This window comes from Ostreococcus tauri (assembly GCF_000214015.3).
Source record: "Ostreococcus tauri WGS project CAID00000000 data, contig chromosome 15, whole genome shotgun sequence".
Lineage (NCBI taxonomy): Eukaryota > Viridiplantae > Chlorophyta > Mamiellophyceae > Mamiellales > Bathycoccaceae > Ostreococcus > Ostreococcus tauri.
The window spans coordinates 63,895-78,528 of NC_014440.2; the positions used below are offsets into that span (position 1 = coordinate 63,895).

The 14,634-nt window shown below is 59.3% G+C and overlaps 9 protein-coding genes across 9 annotated transcripts; 6 read left to right on the forward strand and 3 right to left on the reverse strand.

The window, feature by feature from the left end:
• Positions 1-25: 25 nt before the first annotated feature.
• OT_ostta15g00370 (unnamed product) lies at positions 26-1,024 on the forward strand (the record flags this gene model as incomplete). The annotated part of the gene is made up of 1 exon (XM_003083130.2): positions 26-1,024. The coding sequence occupies one exon, from the start codon at positions 26-28 to the stop codon at positions 1,022-1,024; it is 999 nt and encodes a 332-aa protein (XP_003083178.2).
• Positions 1,025-1,289: 265 nt separating this feature from the next.
• OT_ostta15g00375 (DNA-binding domain) lies at positions 1,290-2,154 on the forward strand (the record flags this gene model as incomplete). The annotated part of the gene is made up of 2 exons (XM_022985634.1): positions 1,290-1,427; positions 1,558-2,154. 2 exons carry the CDS (start codon positions 1,290-1,292, stop codon positions 2,152-2,154), a joined length of 735 nt encoding a protein of 244 aa, XP_022841097.1.
• A 110-nt stretch (positions 2,155-2,264) lies between these two features.
• OT_ostta15g00380 (HAD-superfamily hydrolase,subfamily IIIA) lies at positions 2,265-3,167 on the forward strand (the record flags this gene model as incomplete). Its single annotated transcript, XM_003083132.2, has 1 exon — positions 2,265-3,167. One exon carries the CDS (start codon positions 2,265-2,267, stop codon positions 3,165-3,167), a length of 903 nt encoding a protein of 300 aa, XP_003083180.2.
• Positions 3,168-3,373: 206 nt separating this feature from the next.
• OT_ostta15g00390 (Translation elongation/initiation factor/Ribosomal, beta-barrel) lies at positions 3,374-5,526 on the forward strand (the record flags this gene model as incomplete). The annotated part of the gene is made up of 2 exons (XM_022985635.1): positions 3,374-3,515; positions 3,707-5,526. The coding sequence occupies 2 exons, from the start codon at positions 3,374-3,376 to the stop codon at positions 5,524-5,526; spliced, it is 1,962 nt and encodes a 653-aa protein (XP_022841098.1).
• Positions 5,527-5,633: 107 nt separating this feature from the next.
• Positions 5,634-7,214, reverse strand: OT_ostta15g00400 (GDP dissociation inhibitor; the record flags this gene model as incomplete). The annotated part of the gene is made up of 1 exon (XM_003083134.1): positions 5,634-7,214. The coding sequence occupies one exon, from the start codon at positions 7,212-7,214 to the stop codon at positions 5,634-5,636; it is 1,581 nt and encodes a 526-aa protein (XP_003083182.1).
• A 124-nt stretch (positions 7,215-7,338) lies between these two features.
• Positions 7,339-8,901, reverse strand: OT_ostta15g00405 (Cyclophilin-like peptidyl-prolyl cis-trans isomerase domain; the record flags this gene model as incomplete). The annotated part of the gene is made up of 1 exon (XM_003083135.1): positions 7,339-8,901. One exon carries the CDS (start codon positions 8,899-8,901, stop codon positions 7,339-7,341), a length of 1,563 nt encoding a protein of 520 aa, XP_003083183.1.
• Positions 8,902-9,025: 124 nt separating this feature from the next.
• On the forward strand, positions 9,026-10,690 carry OT_ostta15g00410 (Acyl-CoA N-acyltransferase; the record flags this gene model as incomplete). Its single annotated transcript, XM_003083136.1, has 1 exon — positions 9,026-10,690. One exon carries the CDS (start codon positions 9,026-9,028, stop codon positions 10,688-10,690), a length of 1,665 nt encoding a protein of 554 aa, XP_003083184.1.
• A 121-nt stretch (positions 10,691-10,811) lies between these two features.
• On the forward strand, positions 10,812-11,967 carry OT_ostta15g00420 (Proteasome B-type subunit; the record flags this gene model as incomplete). Its single annotated transcript, XM_003083137.1, has 3 exons — positions 10,812-10,888; positions 11,012-11,072; positions 11,221-11,967. The coding sequence occupies 3 exons, from the start codon at positions 10,812-10,814 to the stop codon at positions 11,965-11,967; spliced, it is 885 nt and encodes a 294-aa protein (XP_003083185.1).
• A 65-nt stretch (positions 11,968-12,032) lies between these two features.
• OT_ostta15g00430 (unnamed product) lies at positions 12,033-14,573 on the reverse strand (the record flags this gene model as incomplete). The annotated part of the gene is made up of 1 exon (XM_003083138.2): positions 12,033-14,573. One exon carries the CDS (start codon positions 14,571-14,573, stop codon positions 12,033-12,035), a length of 2,541 nt encoding a protein of 846 aa, XP_003083186.2.
• Between the last annotated feature and the right edge of the window lie 61 nt (positions 14,574-14,634).

Sequence of the window (14,634 nt, forward strand, 5' to 3'; positions counted from 1 at the left end):
CGGATTCGACGAGACTGACGAGACGATGGCGACTCGACATTTCCAGGACGTTGGCTGCCGAACAAAAGCCTACATGGTGAAGAGTGCGTTGAAGGCGCTCGACAGCGTTGGTATTGTGTACAAAATACCGAACAAGGGATTTTACTTTCGTAATAATTGGACGCTTTCGCAAGTTGACGAAGCGTTGCGCCGACGATGTCGTCAAGATGACGACGATGCGGTCCCATCAGAGACCGATTCGGCCGTCGATGACGACCAACGCGTGTCTCGCGATCCGCCTAGTCATAGAAATGATGTTGAGAGCGACGAAGAGGAGATTTCAGTGGTTCCTCTGGACGATGCTCCCGTTCAAATCGGCTTAAAGCGATCGTCGCCGGAGAAGGATGTAAACTCCATCGCCGCACACGAGCGCCGGACGCGAGTGAAAGGTGCCAATCCTCAACCCGCCTCCATCAGTAACCATCGCATCTCAAGTCGGCTTCCGCCTCGAATGGCGCTCCTTCAACGACATGAATTGATAAGTCCAGACGGAAGTCCATGGGCTATAAATCGAGGTGACCTTCCGCAAGTGATTCAGCAATCGAACAAGGAAGCACTTTCGTTGACCGAATCTCAACCGCAGCGTAAAGAGGCTAAGAAGGAACCGACGAACCGAGACGACGGTGAAAATAATTTCAACTTTGATTTTAACGCGTTCGGTGCGACGCTTTTACGCGGCGTGAGGAAAGTCGTGCAGAACAGCGAAAACGCCTTGCGAAGAGACATGCACGTGCTCCTGGAAACCATCGCATCAACGCGAGCCGAGATCCTAGTCCTCCGCGAGGTCATCGAGCGCTCTGCGACGAATCAAACGATTCATGATCTCCGGGCTAAAATTGCCCATCCGGTCGGTGGTCTCGATCGACGGTCTCATCCATCGGCGACTCAAACTCGGTCAACCGAAAAAGCACACACTCTGGGCTCGTTCAACGCTCTCCTGGCCGCCGCGCAATGCCTACCACCGCCCCACCGAAGTCTGCCTTGAGCGCGTGTAGCTTCTCGCCTCGCCACTCAGTGCTCATCTGAATCCCGTGACGTTGAGATGTATTGATTGATTGTATGCTTGTACGGAGCCGAGCGCTCATCCGCCAAAAAGTGTCCGCTCGCGTCCCGCGAGCGCTCGCCGAGCGTCACATCGAGACGTTCCTCCGAGCGCCTTCGGGCGCGCGTGAAGGTCAGAACGTCACGTCCGCGTCCTCCGAGCGCGTCATCGTGGGGGTTCATCGGTGGAATTCGAACCGTCTCAAAACATGGCAAAGCAAGGGGAACAAGCGCATGCTGAACACGGCTCGGAATGGGACGCCTCGCGCGACGACGTCGCGATGCGAGACGCTTCATCGAAGGCAAACGAAGCGTCGACGTCTGAGAAGCGATGCAACGTGATCAGAGTGCGTCGAGCGCGATCATGAGCGACGCACGAGGAAGAGATTCGATTCGTTTCCCGCGACGCGCGACGGGGACGCGCTTCGAGGCGCGGACGCGATGGACTGACGACGAAACGTTCGTGATTCGACGCAGATCGGGACGACGAGAGACTCGAAAGAGATGGACGCGATCGGGATTCGCGTTCGATCGTGGGACGAATGGGAGATTCGAGACGCCGCGCGCGCGCACGGGGGATCGTACTCGTGGCGACCGGCGGTACGGTCGCAGTGGGCGTCCGGCGGAAGCGCGAGCCGCTCTTCGCTCTCGGCCTCGCCCGGGCGCGGTGAAGGGAGACAGAGCGTGCACAAGGTTGCGAGGCAGAAAGGAGTCTCGAGTGGGCGCACGTACACGAGTAAATACCGAGGCGTACACCAAACGTTCCCGACGGGCCGATGGGAGGCGCAGTTCAGGAGAAACGGCAAACCCACCTCGCTCGGATGCTTCGACAACGAGGAGGACGCGGCGAAGGCGTACGATCGAATGATGTTATGGTGCGAGATGCACGCGAGTGCGCTGGCGAACGCGCACGCGTCGCCGCAAAAGCAAGGCGCGTCGGCGTTAAACTTTGACGTCTCTGTCTACGCCGCCGACCTCAGAGTGCTGGAGAGCATGTCACAGGAAGATCTCACGCTAGAGCTCCGTAAGCTCGGTAGATCTCAAGGGTCGAACATCTTCCCTCTGAGCGCGTGAACGAGCGAATCAACTATTTAACGAATCACGTGGAGACGTTGCCGTTCGCGCCGTCGCGACGCGTCCCGCTCGCCGCCCGCCCGCGGCGCTTCACTCACCGGCGCTCGGTGATGTCCATCGGCCGTTGCGTCGCTCACGCATCGACCGCACGCGATCGTTTCGCTCGTCCCGTCGCTTCGTTCGCGCCCACGACGACGACGCGTCAGCGCGCTCGCGTCTCCGCGCTGCGCGCCATGTGCTCGAGCGATCGCGCCGACGCACCGCCCGCACACGCCCCGAGCTTTTACTCCAAGGCGATGCAAAGCGTGAACGCGGCCGGGATTAAGCTCTTCATAAAGTCCACGTTGACGGATCGCGCGCTGGCGATGCCGCAGGTGGCGTGTCGGGACGCGAGCGAGGTGGATTGGGCGCACCTGAAAGCGTTGGGATTTAAGGGCGTTATATTCGACAAGGATAACACGTTGACGACGCCATACGCGATGGAGATCAATGATAGGGTTAGGAGATCGTTGGAGTCGTGTAAAGAGGCGTTCGGGGAGAAAAACGTGGCGGTGTACAGTAACTCGGCGGGTCTGTATCAGTACGACCCAGATGGAAAGGAGGCGGACGCGATGGAGCGCGCGCTGGGGGTGCGATTCGTTCGACACGCGACGAAGAAACCGGCTGGGGACGTTGATGATGTGGTGGAGAACTTCCCCGGTTGCAATTCCGCTCGAGAACTGATCTTCGTCGGCGACAGATATCTCACGGACGTCGTCTTCGGCAACCGTCACGGGATGTTCACCATTCGCGTCGAACCGTTCACGCTGAGCGGCGAATCGCTCTCGATTCGCGCCGCTCGTAAAATCGAAGAGTCCGTCGTCGCCCTCTGGCGCTCGCTGGGCGTCGCCCCGAGACCCCACGAACGTCTCTTTCCCGGCGGCGTCTCGCTCGACGCCCAAAATCGAGCGCACTGGACCCTCATCGACGGCGAGCCCGCCGCCGTGAACCTCTCCAAGGTGCTCCATCGTTAGCAGTTTAGTCTCATTTCACCCTCGATCGCCCATCGTCGTCGCGTCGCTCGCGAAAGCCGTCATCGTCCCCCCTCGCTCGCGTCGCTCCCATCCGAAGGGACAGGCCCCTACTGCACACTCGGGTGACGTCGATTCACGTCACCCGCGCGCGCACTCCCGTCTCCGCACACCGCGACGCCTCGAGCGCACGCGAGACGCCCTTTAAAATGACCGCCGTGAGCTCCGTCGCGCACGTCGCCGCCGCGCGTCACCAAACGCCGCGGCGTCGAGGCGAGATCGTCGCGCACGCGCGACGATTCGGCGCCGCCGCCAGGTCGTCGAGCGTGAAAACGCGAGCCGTCGCCGAGCGTACGTGCGCGAGCGCGCGAAACGAACGATGACGAGAGAGAATAGAAAGCGCGCTTGAGCGTTCTGGAGGGGTTCGCGGACGATCGAGAGGCGGAAGGACGTCGTCGAGCGTGAACGCATCTTATCCGTAGACGCGCGCGGGGCGATAAAGCGCGAGAGACTGACCTGAAGTGAATTTTAACGCGAAGCAGCGGCGCAGAGCGGGAAGGCGACGGTGCGAGATGAGATTCGTAACATTGCCATCATCGCGCACGTCGATCACGGGAAGACGACGCTGGTCGACTCGATGTTGGCGCAGTCAAAGGTGTTTCGGGAAAACGAAAAGGTTGAGGAGCGCATCATGGACTCAAACGATCTCGAGCGCGAACGCGGGATCACGATTCTGTCGAAGAACACGGCGGTGACGTACAAAGATAAGAAGATCAATATCGTTGACACCCCGGGGCACGCCGATTTCGGTGGTGAGGTTGAACGCGTGTTGAACATGGTCGATGGCGTCTTGCTCTTGGTGGATAGCGTGGAGGGACCGATGCCGCAAACGCGTTTCGTGCTCAAAAAAGCGCTTGAAATCGGACTCAAGGTTGTCGTCGTCGTGAACAAGATCGATCGCGAAGGCGCTCGTCCGGATTACGTCGTCGATAATACGTTTGACTTGTTCTGCAACCTCGGCGCGACGGACGAGCAATGTGAGTTCCCGGTCATCTACGCCTCGGGCTTCAAGGGTATCGCCGGTCCGGAGCCGGATCAGCTCGCAGATGACCTCGGGCCGTTATTCGAGATGATCGTGAACGAAGTTCCAGGTCCGACCGCGGACGTCGATGCTCCGCTACAAATGTTGGTCACCAACTTGGATTACGACGACTTCAAGGGTCGTATCGCCCTCGGCCGTGTGCGCGCCGGTACCATGTCTAAGTCGACGAACGTCAAGATCGGTGTCCCGGGTAAGGACGCGCGCAACGGTAAGGTCAACGAGGTGTTCATTTACAATAACTTTGTCAGAACTGGTATCGACTCTGTCGGCGCCGGTGACATTTGCGCCATCGCGGGCCTCGACGACGTCATGATCGGCGAAACCATCATGGCTGACGGCGCTGAACCGCTCCCGACGATTGAGGTCGAAGAACCCACTGTTCGTATGGCGATGAGCGTCAACACTTCTCCGTTCGCGGGTCAAGAAGGTAAGTACGTCACCTCGCGAAACTTGAAGTCTCGCCTTGACCAGGAGCTCGAGCGCAACTTGGCGCTCAAGGTTGAACCGGGTGACACCGCCGATACCTTCATCCTCTGCGGTCGTGGTGCGCTTCACATCACCATTTTGATTGAAACAATGCGACGCGAAGGGTACGAGTTCACCATTGGCCCGCCGGAAGTCATCACGAAGCGTGACGAGAGCGGCTCCAAGATTGAGCCGTATGAAGAGGCATTCATCGAAGTGCCCGAAGAGTACACCGGATCCTGCGTTGACATGCTCTCCAACCGCAAGGGCCAAATGCTTGATCTCCAAACCGATGACAAGGGAACGACCAGACTCAAGTACAAGGTCCCAACTCGGGGCTTGCTCGGCTTGCGTAACGCCATTTTGACCGCCACGCGCGGTACCGCCGTCTTGAACACCAACTTCGACGAGTACGGGCCGTGGTCCGGCGACATTTCGATGCGCGATAACGGTTCCCTCGTCGCGCACGAAACCGGCCAAGTCACCTCCTACGCCATCCAAAGCGCGCAAGATCGCGGTATCTTGATTGTCAAGCCGGGCATCGACGTCTACGAAGGTCAAGTCGTCGGCATTCACCAGCGCGCCGGCGACTTGAAGGTGAATGTGTGCAAGAAGAAGGCGGCCACGAACGTTCGATCGAACAAAGACGCCACTGTGGTTCTCAACGAGTCCAAGGAAATGAGCCTTGATGACTGCGTCGAATACATCGCTTTCGACGAGCTCGTTGAAGTCACGCCAAAGAGCATTCGGATCTGCAAGAACCCGAAGATCAACACTAAACGACAAAAGAACTAGTCGGGTAGGATCGCGCTCATGTATCTCTTCTTTCATTGTTTTCTCTAGAGTACTAGTGTATAGCCGAGAAGTTTGCGCCTGTCATTTCTAATTTTGCTCATCCACATTCAGTCCTCGTCGCTCTCCACCTGCTCTGTCGATATCTCGACTGGCGGGAACATTTCCTCCTCGGCGCCGTACAATTTTGCGAACGCACGCTCTGCTGCGTCAACAGCGCCCTTGTACGTCAAAAGCTCGTCGGGAAAGGGGCACTGCGCGGCGTTGGACGCAACGCATTCCACGTCGTCCGGGACGCCACATCGTCGAGAATGCATCGTTCCCCACATGACGATCGGCTTCTGCGCGCCGTCATCGAAGACACTCGCTACTGTCGACGTCTCTTCGCACGACCGAGACACCAATACGTCCAGTGCGGCGTTCACGTTCGAGTACGCATCGTCTTCATGCTCATCAACAACGTTTGAAAGGTACAGGAGATACACGCCATCCGGACAACAGCCTGTGTTTGAACTCATCTGAAGCGCGCGCACGGCCGTCGACTGCGTTTTTCGCACGGTTCCCGGTGGAAAAACGATCAAGACTTCGCCGAAATCGCGAACGACGGGTCCATCTAACACACACACGACGTGAACCAATCGCGGGCCATCCGAGAGTTCAGGCGCCGCCCCGACGAAACGCTTGACACGAATCTCCTGCCCACCCTTAGATACCACAGTTGCGACCGCGTTCGAGTCGATATCAACCCTTTGCACGCCCTGACGCAAGACGTACGTCGCCCCGCTCACGGCTCCCGCTCGACAGAACGCCTGCGGAAGGTCCCCAGTTCCGTATGTTGGAATTAGGCACGCACCAAACTGCGGCCCATACTTTCCCACGCTCAGCGCGTACGTCTTCAGATCCTCCATTCCTTGACCCGCGTCGCTCCCTGCTCTCGTTTGCAAGGCTAAACCGTACGTCACTGTCGCCGCCAGAGCGTCGCTCAGACCCTGTCGTCGCAAATAACTTTCCATGGTTTCGTTTGGCTCGACTCGAAGCGCCTCCGCCGCCTCCGCGCCCGCGTCGTCCTCTCCGAACGCTCCCTCCCCCCACTCACTCCCGGGCGCGCCCGCGGGTACGTTTGTTTCTTCTCCTGACGTCCCACTCCTCCGCTTCAACACATCGTCCCGCATCGCTACGATTCGAGTCCGTTTCAGAAACCGCATGAGCGCCCGCTTCTCAGCGCCCGTCATCGACGCGTCGGCAAACATCTCACGTCGATCGCTCGCGACGACTCGAAACCCACCTTGGCCGTACACAAAGGTCTTCTCGATCGCTTTGAACGCCAAGTACTTGTGTGCGCCGCTTCTGATCATCGCGTCCGTGAACGCGTCCGCCCCGAGCGTCGCTCGCGGCGCGCACAGATCCACGTTGTACCCTCGCGTTGACGGTCTCTCGCCCGCGTCCGTCGTCCATCGTCCGAACGTGTTTGCATTCGTCGCACACGTGCTCGTGAACGCGTCGAACGCGCCCGTGGATGCTTCGAAAGCGCCGAAAGCGTCGCCGTATTGATTATTTTCATCCAAAACCAAAACACTCTCTCCGCGCTTGGCGCACGCGCACGCGATCAACGACTGCACTAACCCGGTGCCCTGGACGAGGACGTCGACCTCGCTCGGGAGATCGTGTGCGTCGGCGTGCGCGTCGGGCATGACTCGGAGTGAGGCGTGGAGAGGCACGCACGCGACGGTTACAGAGCTGGGTGGGAAATGCGATATGCATCGAGCGCGCGCTCTATACGATCGAGATTGATGTTAACTGTACAGTCACAATGCGCTATCGCTTGGACTTGGACGCGTCCGCGGCACGCTTCTTCTCCTTTGCCTCGGCCACGGCTTTGCCGTAGACCGAGAGAGGATCGATGACTTCATAATCGTCCACGGACGCCATGTACGCGCCGGCGTCGTTGCGCTTGGCTTCGGGGACGAACGCAAGCTTGTGAGAGCGCCAGTCGTTCGCGTCGTCATCGTCGTCTGCGTCGTCGTCCATGTAATAGAGACCTTGAGGGACGAATCGAGAGACGCCGGCTCGGCCGGTTTCTTCGTCGGCGGCGCTCGCCGCGGATGGCTCGTTCCCGCTCTCCTTCGCCGGACCCTTGAGAGCGGCGTTGAAAGCGGCCAACCGCTCGAGAGTCTCCTTCTCACGATCCTGCGTGCGCGATTTTCGCGCTCTCGCCTCGAGTCGTTGCACTTGACCGCTCGTCAGAAGCGCCGCCTCCTCGTCTCGCACCGCGCGCTTCCCGAGCCCGAGCTTCTTCAGCTTGGTCACCTCGCGACGTTTGCGTTCCTCTGCCCTAGCTTGTTTCTCTCTTCTACGCTGTTCCTTCATCTCTCGCTTATCCGCGCGCTCTTTCGCGTCTCGCTCAATCTCTCGCGTGCCACCATCCACGTCACCCATCTCGCGACGTTTTGCCAACATCTTCTCTCGCATACGATCCTGAAACGACGCCGCGTCAGCGTTGGCGCCGTTCTCCTCCACATCCCAGGATCCACCACCGCGCCCGTCGCGCCCGTCAGCCCCCTCTTCGGTTTCTTTCTTACGCTCACGCGCCGCCGCCTTTTCGATCGCCGTGCGCTTGAGCGCCTCGCGCGTCTCCTCCGCATCCGCGCTCACGAGCGTGTCATCGCCACCAACATCGTGCGAAGATAAAATTCCTCTCGGCGCTTTTGCAAGCGCCTGTTCCTCGTCCGCGGCTTCTTCGCCGAATGATAAGAGCGCGAGCTTCTTCTTCGGCTTTTTCTTCCTTCTAAAATCTTCTGCGTTCTCCACGTCCTCCGCGCTCGCCACTCGCACCGCGCGTGTGATCTCTGGAAATGGGTTCATCAGCACCTCTGTTCGTACGACTCTCGGCGCGGGATCGATCGGTCGATCATCCCGATCCGTCTCGCACTTTCCGATTTCCATCGCGTTGTACATCGTCGCGCCGACCAATTTCCCAAAAATAGTGTGCTTCTTGTTCAACCACTCGCACGCCTCCAGGGTGACGAAAAACTGACTCCCATTCGTGTCCCTCCGCCCCGCGTTCGCCATCGCGACGCGGCCTCGGGTGTTAAATCGTAGTCGCGAGTGAAACTCATCCGCGAACGTCTCCTTCCCATCCCCCAACGCGCTCGTCCCACCCCTTCCCGTGTTCGACGGGTCGCCGGTTTGAATAACAAAGTTTTCCACGCACCGCGTGAACGCACAGTCGTCGTAGTATCCGTTTAAGCAGTGCTGCACGAAGGATTTACACGCCATCGGCGCTTCTCTGCTAAACAACTCAACCTCGAGCTCGCCGTGCGTCGTCGTGATCACAACCTTACCCTCCGTCGCGGGTTCATTGACGTATATCTGCGACATGTCGCGGCGTCACGGCGTCGCGGCGACGACGCGCGACGGAGTGTCGCGAAGAGGGCGGTGACTCGGCCGCCGCCGGGACGAACGTCGACCCGCAGACGTCGACGCGCGCGCGCACGCCGCGGACATGCCCGCGGACGGGCGCACCGAGCCCGAGCGGCGCGTCGCCGCGATCGCCGAGATCGTCCGCGCCCTGATCGCGGACACGGGCGCGGGCGCGTCGAAGGATTCGAAGAGAAATGGATTCGGTGTCAACCTGAACGCGTTGAAAAACTCGATAGCTCGCAAGCACGCGCTGTCGAGATCGCCGAAACTCACCGAACTCATCGCGGCGGTGCCGGTTGAGCATCGTGAGGCGCTGATGCCGCGCCTGAGGGCGAAACCGGTGCGGACGGCGAGCGGGGTCGCGGTGGTGGCGGTGATGAGCAAACCGCACCGGTGCCCGCACATCGCGACGACCGGGAACGTGTGCGTGTACTGCCCGGGTGGACCGGATTCGGATTTTGAATATTCGACGCAGTCGTACACCGGGTACGAGCCGACGTCGATGCGAGCGATTCGTGCGAGGTACGACCCGTACGCGCAGAGCCGAGGACGGGTCGATCAGTTGCGGAGGTTGGGCCACGCGGTGGATAAAGTGGAATTTGTATTGATGGGAGGGACGTTCATGAGCTTGCCGACCGATTACAGGGATTATTTCATCAGGAATTTACACGATTCCCTGAGTGGGGCGTCGAGCTCGTGCGTGGACGAAGCTGTGAGGGCGTCAGAGCAGAGTCGGACCAAGTGCGTGGGCTTGACGATCGAGACGCGACCGGATTATTGTCAGTCCCCGCATCTGCGTCAGATGCTCTCTTACGGGTGCACGCGATTGGAGATAGGATTACAGAGCATATACGAAGACGTCGCTCGAGACACCAATCGCGGGCACACCGTGGCGGCGGTGCAAAAGTGTTTCGAGTTGGCGAAAGACGCGGGGTTCAAAGTCATCGCGCACATGATGCCAGACCTCCCGAACGTAGGGATGGAGCGCGACTTGGAGTCGTTTCGCGAGTTTTTTGAATCGCCCGATTTCAGAACGGACGGTTTGAAGCTCTACCCCACGCTCGTTATCAGAGGCACCGGGTTGTACGAACTCTGGCGCACGGGCAAGTATAGAAATTATCATCCGGAGCGACTCGTAGATTTGGTCGCTCGTATCCTCGCCCTGGTCCCACCGTGGGTTCGAGTGTATCGAGTGCAGAGAGACATTCCGATGCCTCTCGTCACCGCTGGAGTGGAGAAAGGGAACCTGCGCGAGCTCGCCATGGCGCGCATGGCCGATTTGGGACTGCGATGCAGAGACGTGCGAACGCGCGAGGTCGGTTTGCAGGACATACACAATCGCGTCGCTCCAACCCACGTTGAGCTCGTGCGACGAGATTACGTCGCCAACGGAAGTTGGGAGACGTTCTTGTCCTACGAGGACCCTCGACAGGACATTCTCGTCGGTCTCCTTCGTCTTCGTAAGTGCGGACGAACCGCCGCCAAGACGTCACCGGTGCTCAAGGGCAAGTGTTCAATGGTGCGCGAGCTTCACGTCTACGGCACCGCCGTCGCCGTACACTCGCGAGATAAGGGACGATTCCAACACCGAGGCTACGGCACTCTTCTCATGCGCGAGGCTGAGCGCATCGCTCGCGAGGAGCACGGCTCTGCCAAACTCGCCGTCATATCCGGCGTCGGCACTCGACACTACTACCGAAAACTCGGGTACGAGCTCGAGGAAACGTACATGGTCAAACAATTATAGCCTAGCCACTGTTGTACATCAGTCAGCGATTCATGTCATTCGACCGACGACGATATCACTCAAATCGAGCCGCTCGCCGCTCCGCGCGTCGCCGCAGTCCGCGACTCTCGCGCCGCTCGCCATGAGCGTGAACCTCGACCTGAGCTTTCTTCACGACACCGAACGAGGAGCGGCGTCGACAAAATACCGCGATGAGGCGTGCGTTACACCGACCGATCGCCCTCGAACGACGCGAACGCGTTGAGACTCGCGTTGAGATCTCAGATTACGAAAAACCAACGCAGATCGACTGATCGCGCGCGTTTCCGTCCCCGTACGCAGGCTTCAGGGCGTTTCGAACAGCGTGCACGCGAGTAATTTCACCGCACCCGCGGTCGAGGACGTACGTCGAGCGATTCGAGCGCGTGAAGGGACGGATAGGTTGAGAGATTCGCGATCGAGACAACGGTTTTAGGTCAAGGCTGCGTCGAGACGCGCGAGTGGAGTGAGTATTGATGACTGACGAGTTGCGTGACGTTTGAACGGCGCAGTTCGACGCGTTTCAGAGGGAAGTGATCAATTACGTGAAACCGGCGCACGGGACGACGACGTTGGGGTTCATTTTCGAACACGGAATCGTGATCGCGGTGGACTCGCGCGCGTCGCAAGGGCCGTACATCTCGAGTCAGACGGTGAAAAAGGTTATCGAGATCAATCCATTTTTGCTTGGTACCATGGCGGGTGGGGCGGCAGACTGTCAGTTTTGGCAGAGAAATCTCGGTATTCAGTGCCGGTTGCACGAGCTGGAGAACGGGAAGAGAATCACTGTGCGGGCGGCGTCAAAGTTGTTGGCGAACACGCTTTACAGCTATAAGGGACGCGGACTTTCGATGGGGACGATGATCGCGGGGTGGGACCTCAACGGACCTGGGTTGTATTACGTCGACAGCGAGGGTACGCGCTTGAAGGGTCAGCGCTTCAGCGTCGGTTCAGGTTCGCTCTTCGCGTACGGGGTGCTCGACCAAGGCTACAGATGGGACCTGAGTGTGAAGGAGGCGTGCGAGCTGGGACGGCGCGCTATCTACCACGCGACGTTCCGGGACGCGTTCTCTGGTGGTACGGTGAGCGTGTATCACGTCGGCAAGAACGGCTGGACGAAGGTCACCGGTGATGACGTCGGCGAGCTGCACTTCCATTACTATCCATCAGAAAAGATTGACGAGGACAGTCTCGGCGGCCTCGGCAAAAAGGAGGCGGAAGAGCGCGCCGCCGCGGAGGCGACCGCGATGGAAACGTGATTTAGAAGCACTGTACAGTCAACCTAGAGTTTGAAATCGATCATTTACAGCTATTTGATCTAGACCTACTCGTCGTCCCCTAAGTCGTCGTGGAGATTTCTAAAGAGCGGACTCTTTGGCTTTATCGGAGAGACCCCAGGCGAGCGCAATGGACGCGCAACCGTGAGCGGCGTCGGTGCGGGCCTCGCCACGGGTGATCCGGGGGTGAAACTCGAAATACTCCCTGGGGTGACGAAGAAACTTCTACTGCGAGTCGTGCTCGCCGGTGATCGAGCGGGCGAAGTCGGCGTTGGTGAACCAGATACGCTCGTCTCCAGTGACATCAAACGCTGAGACAATGACTTCACTTGCGACTTGCTTGACGACATCGCTTCGTCTTGTAATCTCGTAAGCGCCTCGTACCGCTCAATTTGCGTACGAAGCTCTTGCAGTTCTTCAAAGGCAACTTTTTTTGTTTCCAGTGCCACGCGAAGCTCGCGTTCGAGTTCAGCGATTCGCTGCTCCGTCTCGTCTCGTGCGCGGCGCGACGACATCTCCATCCCTCGTTTGATCGCCTCGATTTCGAGCTGCGCAGTTTCTTCCGCGAGCTTAACTGCACGCGCCGTCTCCGCCCTAGCGTCTTCGAGTTGTTTCTTGAGAGCTTCGACGGCGGCACTCGCGGCCGAAGAGTCGAGTTTGAAACGTTCGCTACCATCATCATCTTCGTCGCTCGATCGGCCACGCGCGCTGAGTAATCTCCCAAGATCCTGTACGTTTGCCTCGGACTCTTCGAGCTTGCGTTTCATATTTTGGAGCTTTTCTTCGAACGTCGAGCGCTCAGCCTTGAGTTGAGCAACGTGCTCATTCGCGGCAACAAGCGTCTCTTCCATTGCGTCTCTCTCCTTCACCAGAACCTCGGCGCGCGCGTGGGCTTCTCGTGCGCTCATTTCCGCCACCGCCTTCGCTTTCTCCGCCTCGATCGAGCGCTGCGTCGAAGATCTGATTGACTTCTCGGATGTGTTTGCCGCGGCGCTTCGCTCCGTCTCAATCACTTGTTCTATCTCAAGCGCGTGCACCCTTTTGAGATCGGTAATTTCGTCTTCGAGTCTCTTCACTTGACGAATAAGTTGAATCACGCGTTCTTCGCTTGAGGCGCGCAGCCGCGCCTCGTAGTACTTCGTCGTGATATCGAGCGCCTCGCTTGCGTCTCGAGCGCATGCCTCGCGAAGCGCTTCGACGTCCTTGGAGACGGTTTCCCTCATGGTAATGGCGATCTCTTTAGCCCTTCGACTCTCCGACGTGAGATGAGCAATTCTCGCGCGCAATATCATTATACTTCGCTTGTGCCCGCCGACGTCGCCCAAAACCTCCTCCAAAGACGACACCTTGACGGTCAAATCGCGGTTGGCGATTTCCAAGCGATTGATTTTGGCTCGAGCTTCGTCTCGCTCGCCCTCGGCGTTTCGTAAATCACGACGCGCGCTCCCCAAAGCTTCATCTCGGGCGTGTATGACGTCCCTTGCATTTGTGAGCTCGACGCGGAACGACTCTATCTGCACCGTCGTTTCCTCCATGTCACGTTTAACCGCGTTGTGTGCATGCTGCGCGCTCGAACGCTCGCGATTCGCTGTCGCGCACGCGTCTTCCAATTCCTCCACTCGAGCCCTTAGCGCGCTCACCTCTCGCTGCGCCTGCACTTCCCTCGACGATGCCAATGCACCGAATCTCCCGAGAGACTCGCGCGCGCGCTTCACGGCGTCTCTCTCGGCGTCCGCCACGAGCTTTTCGTAGTGCCCGACTCGTGCCGCGATGCGCTCCTCCACGTGCGCCGACGCCTCGTTCACCTCGCGCATTCGCATCTCCGCAGCATCGCGAAGGGCGTTGATTTCAACCATCTGCGCCTCCCGCCAAGCCGTTCCTGACGCTGTGATTTCCTCCAAGCGTTCTTTGCTTGCCGCGCGCTCCTCGTCTAAACGTCTGGCGAGTTCCTCCACGCGCGCATTCGCTACGCGCTCCCTCTCGGTCGCCGCGTTTGCTTGCTCTCGCGCCTCATCACGTTGACGCAGTACTGCCGATGCGTGTGCGCCCAAATCTTCGTACTTCTTCCTCGTGTGCGCGTGCGAAGTGCGCTCGCGAGTCAACTCGCTCGCGAGCGCCTCCATGTGCTCCCGACTCGCTCCGAGCGCCGACATCGCGCGTCCGCTCACCCCTCGCGGCGACTTCGACGCCGACACATTTATCGTTGCCCGTTTCCGCCCACCCCTCACCCGCAACGGATCACCCGAGGGAAGATTCGATCGTAACTCCTCGACGAACGACGCGTCCGCGTCTCCGTCCCGAACCGAAGCGTTCGCCGCGCGAGCAAACCGCGCGCTTAAATCCACACCATCTTCCACGCGAGCGTCCTTCGACGACGGATTCACCGATGTTCGCGGCGAAATCCCGATTTCACGCTCGTTCTCAACCTCTCTACGAACGCGCTCGGCGTACGCCCCCGCGCGCCGCACGTACGCGCTGCTCGGCTCAAGCCGCGTCGGCGACCACCTCGGCACCTCGTCGTCGCTCTCCGAGAACTCGGACTCGATCCCGCGCAGTATCTTCTCCACGAGGTTCTCCGCGCCCGACATAGGTGTTCACGCGTCCGCGAACGTCTCTAACGGGGCGCAGAGATGCGAAATCGATTCAAAT